Source organism: Schistocerca nitens, chromosome 7, assembly GCF_023898315.1.
Source record: "Schistocerca nitens isolate TAMUIC-IGC-003100 chromosome 7, iqSchNite1.1, whole genome shotgun sequence".
Classification (NCBI taxonomy): Eukaryota; Metazoa; Arthropoda; class Insecta; order Orthoptera; family Acrididae; genus Schistocerca; species Schistocerca nitens.
The window spans coordinates 263058750-263071611 of NC_064620.1; the positions used below are offsets into that span (position 1 = coordinate 263058750).

The window sequence follows — 12862 nt, forward strand, 5'->3', positions numbered from 1 at the left end:
TTATGCAGACGACATCTACATATGCCGCTGCATGCACCTACGTAATAATATCACTGTGCGACACATATTTCAGGAGTAATGAAGCCTTAAATATTAAGTACAAGGCAAGATGCTACCTACTATGGACGGGGACGCACAGCTATAAATAAAAAAATACTTGGGCAACACCAAATGTGCAGAATATGCTCTCTCCCTTTCTCTCTCTCTCTGTCTCTCTCTCTCTCTCTCTCTCTCTCTCTCTCTCTCTCTCTCTCTCTCTCTCTCCCCCTCTCTCTAAGAAAGTGAATGCTTTCACTACGAAGTCAACTGCTCAGGCCAAAGATATCAAAAATGGTGGCATCCGGGAAATAAACCAACTTTGACCCAAACTGTCTTACAGCATTCCGGGATGTTTTGCTTTCCACAGAAGGTTTTAGATGCCAGAATTCTGCGTTTCCGGAAAGCTATCAGGATTTTATGAGTGTATGTTATTGATGATTAAGAGGAGAGCCTATCTCACAACAAGACAGTTTCAGCCTCACGCAGTGCCATCTTCAAGTACATGTACTTGATGCCTGTTGAAAATGACCTTGTATGAAGTCGAACCCGGACGTGACTTTGAATTACTAGCAATGCTTGTTACTGTCACCGTATGACATGCTGCTGCAACGGTAAATCATCAGCCTGAAGTCGTTGTCGACTTTACAGATTTATCTCCTCTAATCATCTTTATCAGCGATTTCCTAGCTTGATGCTTGGGCGAGATAAAGGCAATAAATTCCTGTCTTTTCTGTTCAGTATGGAGAGCAGAACGCTACTCCTGATTTCGGAAATGTTTTCCGAATGTTAGAATGTTACTTAATTCATGTTCAGTAAGAATGATTTAGTTGGAACGCTAAGAGGAAATTTTCGAGTAACATTTCTGTAGCGAATGCATGTTTCTCAACTCGTCGTAAATAAACTGACGGAAAAATGCTACCCTAGAAAATAATTTATACAGAGTGATGGAATTTCTGGAATACATTTGACTAGGTAACGTCCTTAAGTGATTAACATTACAAGATCACTGGTTAATGTAAGCACGAGATAAGCTTCTGCAAATGTGAAATGCTGGTACATAATAACCCGTGTAACCAACAGTATGTTGACTGGAAACATACAACCGTGCATGCATTATGTTATATAAGTTCCAGATGTCAGTTTGTGGAATGAAATCCCATGCCTGTTGCACTTGATCGGTCATTACAGGGACAGCTAATGCTGATTGCGGAGACGGCGGAGTTGTCATCCGATGATGTTCCGTATGTGCTCGATTCGAGAAAGTTCTGGCGTTAGAGCGGACCCTGGCAACATGTCTACCCCTTGTAGTGCATGTTTGGTTGCAACAGTGTTTTGTAGCAGAACTTTATCCAGTGGAATGCTGTTCATAAACGACAGCACAACAATTCCAATCACTTGACTGACGTACACATTTGCAATCAGGGTGCGTGGGATAACTACGAAAGTGCTCCTGCTGTCATACGAAATCGCACCGCAGGCCATAACTCCAGGTGTAAGTCCAGCGCGTCTTCCACGCAGGCAGGTTGCTGCAGGCCCTCAACTGGCCTCCTTCTAACCGACACACGGTCATCTCTACCCAGCTTTAATGAGAAAAAACAACAGACCTCCACTTTGCCTTCCATTGAGCTCTCGCTTGCGCCACTAAAGTCACAAATGGCGGTGATTTGGAATCAGTGGAATGCATGCTACAAGGCGTCTGGCTTGGAGCTGTCGTTGAAGTAACCGATTTGTAACACTTCTTTGTCTTGTTATGGTATCAACTGCTTTTAAAATTACTGCTGCAGATGGAGTATGATGCGCCAGAGGCATACGCCGAATACGATGGTCTTCCCTTTCGGTAGTGCCACGTGGCCGTTCGGAGCAGAGTCTTCTTGCGACCGTACATACACAATCTGGTTCAAACTCAACGACGTGTTGATAATGGCATCTTTGTCGCTCGCGACCGACAGAGCGTGTACTTAGAGCAAACATGATTTGCATTGTCGTAGTAGTGCAACCATCTGTAAGAATTAGAAATACACCTACCAACTTTCATTTGTGCCGCACAACTGCTTCTCGGTGTTGCGATTGGTTTGTAAAGTTGTTCTTCTTAGTAGTCTCAAGATTCAGAGTCTTGGCCGTATTTAGGGATTAGTCATGACCTGCCCTCGATGATTTGAAATTTCTGTGCTTCTCCACTGTCACGCAACAGGACAAGATGTTTTGACGTATATACTACGTGAAGAAGTACTTAAAAACTTCGCCAGAGGACTATTATGTTGCACAGATTGATTTCTAATGTTTCTAAAAAAGAACCAAAAACCAACAAGACCATATCATCCTCAGCCAACAAAAGAAAATCACCGTTACTTTCCTGTGTACCGCATAGTATTTTCGTCAGCCATATTTCAAAACACCAGCATCTGACTTTTGAAACTCAGGTAGAAAGCAGCTCACTGACGTCTAATCCCCCAACCTTCCACTATGGCTGGTGCAAGAGGTTGGAGACTTGTTTTTATTACTTTACTGGGTCGGTCACCATCTCCAGTGTCCTACGTGAGTAATCTCCCGAATATTCCAGTAACCATGAACGATAATGAGATTAAATTTAATAGCGAAATGCTAAAAACCCAATCATAAGGTACAGTATGTATCTGGGACGTTAATAGGTAGGTATACGCACAGTGAACGCTAGGTATCCTGCTTTACGGAAGATTCAGGACTTACGCTTTCTTTTACCAAAAGCTGAAACGATATCTGACGGTGATCGGTACGAATAATTACGTCCATATCTCGGTTGCTTTGTGCAGTTACTACAGTGGTAGGTGCGTATCTCCACGTATGATCAGAAAACGGAATTCAGACTTCAGCTTTCATAGAAGGAAAAATTCAACGGTTACTGTGATAAAATCCATTACAGTAACAACGAAAAACATTCTTGAGATTTCTCTAGAAGTGATGTTACGTTTAATCCTCAGCATTCAAGCAGCTATTCACAACATATGAAGCAAGCACGCCTCTATAAACGAAGTGTTTTCACAGCCGCCGCAGCTGCCTGCTCCCTGGGACGGAGTGAGGGATGCGTTGGAGGAGGTTGGTACTACCTGCCACCAGATCAGTAATGATGGCCGCATCTCCGGAGAGGAAGACTGCCTCTATCTCAACATCTACACACCCACGGTACGTCCGCCAACTGCTGAATTTTTACTGTATTCATGTGCCCTGCAAATTCTTGTGGTGAGGCAGGTGTTTGCTCTGCTTAATGTCACATCACAACATCTGTTTCTTCTGGAAATCTGTAGACTTTCATGGTCGTTGTCACTGGATGTAAAATCTTGTACACGGTTAGGCTGCATCGTATTCCTCCTCAAACTGCTTCTTCACAGTCAACGTTTCGACCCCTCTGACGGCATATTCTTCAAAATCTTAAGCTGTCGATTGCGAAGTAGGAATCGGAGGAATAACATGAGGCCGACTAACAGTCCAGAAGATTGTACCGTTGGTTGTTTCTTAGCTTACAATGACTTAAACATAGATGATGGTAAAAAATTGTTTTTCCATCGGCATATTAACTTCAGTAGTAATTTATTTATCTAGTATCAATAGATTATAGTCGATAATTTATCGTCTCAGTATAGGAAAATGTACAGTACAAGTATACAAGGTACGTGCGATCGGTTCACGGAATTTTCGACACGGTCACGGGAGATAACGAAAGGATATGAATTTACTTTAATATCTGTAATAATGTTTCACATCACCAACATGTTCAGTCTTGCTACAATTAAGAGCCCCTTTAAGCCTTACGGACACAGACTCTGACTCATTTCTTTTACGATGATTCCTCGTCCCGAGAGCCAAGATGTACCTCTATCTTTGTTATAGACTTCACATATCTGAAATGCTCTATAAGCAATAATTTCTCGACTGTTAAAAGCCTCCGGCCCAGCTACAGTGTCTACTTTTGGACCATGTGCTACAACCCAGTCATTACCATGTCCATTAGCGACTGCCTCCGTAAACGTGAAATTCAATATGCATCCACAAAAGACGGAAGCGCCATTCAAAATCACTTGTGCACCTACTCCATTCTTCGTACTAATAGCTATATTATCAGTAGCTTTCTATACTGCAAGGTACGAACGACTTCCCCTCCCATAATAAAGCAGCAGCACTAGTCCGTGTCAACCTGCCATGTGACCGCCGCTGCAACACTCTCGATATATATCTTCGACATAATAGTACACTATGCTTATCTGCGATACTCAGGAATATAGCGTTGAATGAGCCAGCGCGTCTGGCGGAGCTGACTCATATTCCTTGAGCTCTGCCGGGCTAAAATTCACTTCCGGTGGAACTGATAAGCAGCGCTGCCGTTGGATAAGGAAGTGCTATGTAAGTGACGTTTCTCTTAAGACCGTGAGCCGTCGAGCAGCCTCATTTAAAGCAGCATTGACACAGAGTATTGATGCCGCGTCATTATAGGAGGAGCAGGCGTTCGCGCCTTACAGTGTATGAAGCTATTGACAATATAGCTATTAGTACGAAGAATGGAATAGGTGCCCAAGTGATTTTGGACAATGTGGCGCGTTACCTACGACGTTGTAAGGATGTATTTATGGAAACTGAGAAAGGGGGAAGAGGCATTTATTTGTGTGTATCCCTCCCATTAACTGTACAAAAGATTTGTATATTTCAGGTAGCTTGTTGTTGTTGTTGTGGTCTTCACTCCTGAGACTGGTTTGATGCAGCTCTCCATGCTACTCTATCCTGTGCAAGCTGCTTCATCTCCCAGTACACACTGCAGCCTACATCCTTTTGAATCTGTTTAGTGTATTCAACTCTTGGTCTCCCTCTACGATTTTTACCCTCCACGCTCCCCTCCAATACTAAATTGGTGATCCCTTGATGCCTCAGAACAGGTCCTACCAACCGATCCCTTCTTCTAGTCAAGTAGTGCCACAAACTCCTCTTCTCCCCAATTTTATTCAATACCTCCTCATTAGTTATGTGATCTACCCATCTAATCTTCAGCGTTCTTCTGTAGCACCACATTTCGAAAGCTTCTATTCTCTCTGTCCAAACGATTTATCGTCCATGTTTCACTTCCATATATGCCATACATGGGTACACTCCATACAAATACTTTCAGAAACGACTTCCTGAATATATATATATATATATATATATATATATATATATATATATATATATAAGTAGCACGAAAGTACATGGGAAAAGGAAGTAAAAGAGCTTCAGCTTGGGATTAAAAAGAACAGAGAATTAGGGTGAAGTGTCTGGCTTTCGCGGACGATTTTGCCATTCTAACGAACAACAATAGAGAGGAAGCCAAACTTGCATTCGAAAAACTACACGAAATCTCACCGAAAACTGGGCTACAAATCTTCTACGAGAAAACACAGTATACAGAAAACAAACCTGTAGATAATCTCCCCATTACAACTCAATACGGAAAAGTGGCACAAGTTGCCCACTTCAGATATCTGGGAGAGGTAATCCAACCTTCAGGACTGAACTCTATAGCCAATAAAGATAGAATCTCCAGATTAAAAAAAGCATATAAGCTCACTTGGAATCACTATAATAAGAAATCTATTTCTGTCAATGCGAAACTAAGGCATTACAACATGGTAGTCCTACCAGAAGGACTTTATGCTGCAGAAACTACAGTGATTCATGGTCATACTAAGATCAGAGAGATTGAAAAGCGGGAAAGAAAAATTCGGAGGAAAATATATGGACCAGTGTTTCGGGAAGGAATTTGGATGAAGAGGCCAACAAGAGAGATTTACAGAGACATAGAAACAATAACAGACACCATTAGATAGAGAAAGATGAAATTTTGTGGACATATCAGCAGGATGAATAAAAGCAGGTTAACAAGCCAAATCTTTGAGATAGTAAACAAGAGCAAAAACCAGACAAAGTGGATCACTGAATCAGAACAAGACATTAAAGAACTGGGGATCACATAAGACAACATAAATAATAGAGACCAGTGTAGAAACATCATACAGAAACATACACTTAAACAAGAACATATGGAGAACAGAACCGGAAAAGATGGTCGGAAGAACGCAAGAGAGATCACAGTGAACATATGAAGAGAATTTGGGAAGAACGAAGAGAGAAGAAGAAATCGTAACTACTCAAGTTCAATCGCTCTCTCAAAAGAGAATAATCTAAAATAATAATAAGTGTCACGAACGTAGTATATTACATTTAACAGTTAGAAAATATTTTCTTGAAGTATTTGGTTAGTGCTATATGAAAATGTGTCCACCCCTCGTGGTCTCGCGGTAGCGTTCTCGCTTCCCGAGCACGGGGTCCCGGGTTCGATTCCCGGCGGGGTCAGGGATTTTTCTGCCTCGAGATGACTGGGTGTTGTTGTGTCGCCTTCATCATCATCATTGATCCCCATTACGGTCGGAGGAAGGCACCGGCAAACCACCTCTATTAGGACCTTGCCTAGTAAGGCGGTGCGGGTCTCCCGCATCGTTCCCCTATGCTCTGTAGAGAAGCATGGGACTTCATTTCCATTTCATATGGAAATGAGACAATGGCATTACACAATACAGAAAAGAAAAAAATAAAAGCTACTGAAAATTATATCGGTATTTATGGTAACTGAGGTACTGAGTAGTACTCGGAAAAAGAACTTTAAGCTTCAACTTGAAAGAAAGATGCCAGACCAGACAGTTGCTCATTTTGCGATACTTTAAATCCTCCTACTCCTCTTTTAAACTGAGTGAAAATACCTTGAATATATTCTCCTATTTAAGCAAAATTTTGGCACAGGAATGAACATTCAAGGCGATTTGACTTCGATGGCATTGATACATTCAGAAGCAGTAAGTCCTTTCATACTGCAAGGAGAAATATATCAGAGGAGATTGACCATATGTTTAACTTATTGCAGCGTTATAGTTACCCATATTTCTTGCCCAAGTATATGTAGTGTTCGTGTCATCATATAGTAGGGACACGTGCATGAGAGTGCAATATCTCATTTTGTAAGTCTAAAACGTATTTGCAAATGAACCTACACTGCAGCAATCACTCCAGACGTATTCAGGATCAGGATGAAGTCTCTAAGTTCTTAGATACGTTAAAGTACCTTATAGTAGCTGTAAAATGCACGAAAAGGTTTGGAAGTTATTTCTGGTGATGGCAATTTGTTAGAACAAACATTCGGCCGAAGACAAAATGAATTTATTAGCTTGTGCTCAAATCAGTGACAGATTCAAGTAAGAGCAAAAGAGCACAAGGGAACAGCCCTGAAATACATCATATATATATATTGTAAATATTGTGGGTGAGAACCGAATCAAAGTTAATTCAGATTAACGTAACGTAATTATTAAATAATCAAGTAAGAAACTGCAAGACCAAGATTACATTCGTCCTCCAACGGACCACATGGAGTACAGTTCCATAAACATTAGAATCAGGAAAATGCTATACAATCTAAAACTGCCATTGTAACATTAAGAAAGTGTGAAAGTTTTATAAGCCACATCCTACTCACATGACTGAGTAAATGAAATACTGATATTTATACTTGAATACGGATCAAGGTATCTCTCTCTGAAGAACTAATGTCAGTCTTGAATACAAAGGAAGGTAAATCTGTGAAAATGAGAACTCTGCTTATGGTCTCAGCATCAGTTCCTGTGGTTTGCGGCATAGAAAATGCCATCAAAACGAAACACCATTCCAGTTATCGTGTGAGTACAGGCAACAACCTCAGGATACATGCTGCCCCAAGCACTGCGGAAGCAAGATGGGTCAGAACAACACTGAAGACGTGGAAAGGAGGATACAGAACGCTTTGACCAGCCGTTCACTTGGTCACGCATTCTGCAAACTTTCGCGCACTCACAGCTGATTGGCCTCTCAACTATTCCTCCTAAGTGCATCCTTAAGCAGAGTTGACAATGCTAGCTCAGCATCTTTCTGTATTTCATTTCATTCTGTTTCTGTTACGGAAACATCTCCGGAATGTAAGACAATAGTAGAGGTAAGAACGTTACAACAGGGCCATTGGTAGTATTGATATGTATTGTCACTATTCTCTTCCTTGAGTCTGCATAATTTCCTTGTCTACTAGAATGCATCAGAAAATTCAACCTGCTGGCCTCTAGAAAGTAGTCTTGAACTATAAATAAAATGACTGAATTTCGAGGTATTCACACTAACCAACGATTTCGTCCAGGACCGAAAGGGAGACCAGTAACAAAGTCATTGTCTCCAGACTCTGCTGTGGCTAAGTCTTTAGGCAGCGGAAACAGTGGCGTCGAACAGAATTGTAAGATGAATACAAAGTGAGCAGTTCTTGAAAAGTCCGCAGCTCGTGGTGTAATGGCTAGCTTTGCTACCTCTGGAACATGTGCTCCCGGTTTCGATTCCCGGCCAGGTTGGCGATTTTATCTGCACAGGCCTCCCCATGAACCATGGACCTTGCCGTTGGTGGGGAGGCTTGCGTGCCTCAGCGATACAAATAGCCGTACCGTAGGTACAACCACAACGGAGGGGTATCTGTTGAGAGGCCAGACAAACGTGTGGTTCCTGAAGAGGGGCAGCAGCCTTTTCAGTAGTTGCAAGGGCAACAGTCTGGATGATTGACTGATCTGACCTTGTAACAATAACCAAAACGGCCTTGCTGTGCTGGTACTGCGAACGGCTGAAAGCAAGGGGAAACTACGGCCGTAATTTTTCCCGAGGGCATGCAGCTTTACTGTATGATTAAATGATGATGGCGTCCTCTTGGGTAAAATATTCCGGAGGTAAAATAGTCCCGCATTCGGATCTCCGGGCGGGGACTACTCAAGTGATTAAAACTGAAGAAACTGCAAAAAGGTGGGAATTTAAGGAGATGGGACCTGGATAAACTGAAAGAACCTGAGGTTGTACAGAGTTTCAGGGAGAGCATAAGGGAACAATTGACAGGAATGGGGGAAAGAAATACAGTAGAAGAAGAATGGGTAGCTTTGAGGGATGAAGTAGTGAAGGCAGCTGAGGATCAAGTAGGTAAAAAGACGAGGGCTACTAGAAATCCTTGGGCAACAAAAGAAATATTGAATTTAATTGATGAAAGAAGAAAACATAAAAATGCAGTAAATGAAGCAGGCAAAAAGGAATACAAACGTCTCAAAAATGAGATCGACAGGAAGTGCAAAATGGCTAAGCAGGGATGGCTAGAGGACAAATGTAAGGATGTAGAGGCTTATCTCACTAGGGGTAAGATAGATACTGCCTACAGGAAAATTAAAGAGACCTTTGGAGAAAAGAGAACCACTTGTATGAATATCAAGAGCTCAGATGGAAACCCAAATCTAAGCAAAGAAGGGAAAGCAGAAAGGTGGAAGGAGTATATAGAGGGTCTATACAAGGGCGATGTACTTGTGGACAATATTATGGAAATGGAAGAGGATGTAGATGAAGATGAAATGGGAGATACGATACTGCGTGAAGAGTTTGACAGAGCACTGAAAGACCTGAGTCGAAACAAGGCCCCAGGAGTAGACAACATTCCATTGGAACTACTGACGGCCTTGGGAGAGCCAGTCCTGACAAAACTCTACCATCTGGTGAGCAAGATGTATGGAACAGGCGAAATACCCACAGACTTCAAGAAGAATATAATAATTCCAATCCCAAAGAAAGCAGGTGTTGACACATGTGAGAATTACCGAACAATCTGTTTAATAAGCCACAGCTGCAAAATACTAACACGAATTCTTTACAGACGAATGGAAAAACTAGTAGAAGCCGACCTCGGGGAAGATCAGTTTGGAGTCCGTAGAAATACTGGAACACGTGAGGCAATACTGACCTTACGACTTATCTTAGAAGAAAGATTAAGGAAAGGCAAACCTACGTTTCTAGCAATTGTAGACTTAGAGAAAGCTTTTGACAATGTTGACTGGAATACTCTCTTTCAAATTCTAAAGGTGGCAGGGGTAAAATACAGGGAACGAAAGGCTATTTACAATTTGTACAGAAAGCAGATGGCAGTTATAAGAGTCGAGGGACATGAAAGGGAAGCAGTGGTTGGGAAGGGAGTAAGACAGGGTTGTAGCCTCTCCCCGATGTTATTCAATCTGTATATTGAGCAAGCAGTAAAGCAAACAAAAGAAAAATTCGGAGTAGGTATTAAAATCCATGGAGAAGAAATAAAAACTTTGAGGTTCGCCGATGACATTGTAATTCTGTCAGAGACAGCAAAGGACTTGGAAGAGCAGTTGAACGGAATGGATGGTGTCTTGAAGGGAGGATATAAGATGAACATCAACAAAAGCAAAACGAGGATAATGGAATGTAGTCGAATTAAGTCGGGTGATGCTGAGGGTATTAGACTAGGAAATGAGACACTTAAAGTAGTAAAGGAGTTTTGCTATTTGGGGAGCAAAATAACTGATGATGGTCGAAGTAGAGAGGATATAAAATGTAGACTGGCAATGGCAAGGAAAGCGTTTCTGAAGAAGAGAAATTTGTTAACATCGAGTATAGATTTAAGTGTCAGGAAGTCGTTTCTGAAAGTATTTGTATGGAGTGTAGCCATGTATGGAAGTGAAACATGGACGGTAAATAGTTTGGACAAGAAGAGAATAGAAGCTTTCGAAATGTGGTGCTACAGAAGAATGCTGAAGATTAGATGGGTAGATCACATAACTAATGAGGAGGTACTGAATAGGATTGGGGAGAAGAGGAGTTTGTGGCACAGCTTGACCGGAAGAAGGGATCGGTTGGTAGGACATGTTCTGAGGCATCAAGGGATCACCAATTTAGTATTGGAGGGCAGCGTGGAGGGTAAAAATCGTAGAGGGAGACCAAGAGATGAATACACTAAGCAGATTCAGAAGGATGTAGGTTGCAGTAGGTACTGGGAGATGAAGAAGCTTGCACAGGATAGAATAGCATGGAGAGCTGCATCAAACCAGTCTCAGGACTGAAGACCACAACAACAACAGGGACTGGGTGTTTGTGTTATCCTCAACATTTCGTAGTCATCATCATCATCTTCATCATCATTAGTGTCATTGGCTCGACTGTTCGGTGTAAAAAATTAGACTACGAAAAATTTGGGACTTTGTATGATGACCCCGCAGTTGAGCGACCCACAAGCCAAACATTATCATCATCAGTTCTTGAAAAGAGGTAACCAGCTAAGCCTCAACAACAGTGGATCATGGAACGTAGTCGAATTCAGTCAGGCGATGCTGAGAATATAAATTAAGAAATGAGACGCTAAACGTTGTACATGAGGTTTGCTACTTGGGCAGCAATATAACTGAGGTTGGTAGAAGTAGTGACTATATAATATACATACTTGAAATAGCAGGAAACTCATTTCTGAAAGAGACTAATTTGTCAATAGTTAATTTAAATTTGTTATGGATTATTTACTGAAGGTGTTTGTTTGGTATGTCGCCTCGTACGGAAGGGAAAATGTGAAAGATAACAAGTTCAGACACGAAAAGAAGCTTTAGAAATGTGGTGCAACAAGAGAATGCTGGATAGTAGGTGGGTAGATCGAATAATTAAAGAGGATATAATGAACCGAAACGCGGAGCAATGAAATTAATGGCACAACTTGACTTAACCATGGTAACGGTTGACAGGACACATACTGAGGCATCAAGGAATCGTCCATTAGATAATGTAGGGAACCAATATTTTAAAAGGAGACAAATTAAATTAGTAGGCTCAGACGAAAGTAGCAGTGGTTACTCAAAAATAACGAGCGTAGAGACCTACATCACACCAGTCTTTGGACTGAGGATCGTACAGCAACCACGATATCTTATGGCAATAGTTAAAAGACCTCTGATCACTTGTGTCCAGGGAAATCTTAAGAAAAAAAAATTTTCTTCATAATCTGAGATTTTAGAACTTGCATGAATGATCAAGTGATAAAAAATTAAGTACACTACTGGCCATTAAAATTGCTACACCAAGAAGAAAAGCAGGTGTAACCGGGTATTCATTGGGCAAATATATTATACTAGAACTGACATGTGATTACATTTTCACGCAATTTGGGAGCATAGATCCTGAGAAATCGGTACCCAAAACCACCACCTCTGGCGGCAATAACGGCCTTGATACGCCTGGGCATTGAAACAAACAGAGCTGGGATGGCGTGTACAGGTACAGCTGCCCATGCAGCTTCAACACGATACCACAGTTCATCAAGAGTAGTGACTGGCGTAGTGTGACGAGCCAGTTGCTCGACTACCATTGAACAGACTTTTTCTATTGGTGAGAAAACTGGAGAATGTGCTAGCCACTGCAGCTGTCGAACATTTTCTGTATCCAGAAAGGCCCGTACACGACCTGCAACATGCGTTCGTGCATTATCCTGCTGAAATGTGGGGTTTCGCAGGGATCGAATGAAGGGTAGAGCCACGAGTTGTAACACATCTGAAACGTAATGTCCACTGCTCAAAGTGCCGTCAATGCGTATAAGAGGTGACCGAGACGTGTAACCAATGGCACCTCATACCATCACGCCGGGTGATACGTCAGTATGGCTATGACGGATACACGCTTCCAATGTGCATTCACCGCGATGTCGCCAAACACGGATGCGACCATCATGATGCTGTAAACAGAACCTGGATTCATCCGAAAAAATGACGTTTTGCCATTCGTGCACCAAGGTTCGTCGTTGAGTACACCATCGCTGGCGCTCCTGTCTGTGATGCAGCGTCAAGGATAACCGCAGCCATGGTCTCCGAGCTGATAGCCCATGCTGTTGCAAACGTCGTCGAACTGTTCGTATAGATGGTTGTTGTCTTACAAACGTCCCCATCTGTTG

The 12862-nt window shown here is 42.0% G+C and overlaps 1 protein-coding gene across 1 annotated transcript in view; it reads left to right on the forward strand.

Moving 5' to 3' along the window:
- The window catches only part of LOC126195021 (juvenile hormone esterase-like), a 51273-nt gene that overhangs the window by 9086 nt on the left and 29325 nt on the right, over nt 1-12862 (forward strand). Inside the window, exon 3 of the mRNA XM_049933456.1 lies at nt 3061-3198. Within this exon, the coding sequence (XP_049789413.1) occupies nt 3061-3198 (138 nt within the window). The remainder of the gene's footprint in view (nt 1-3060; nt 3199-12862) is intronic.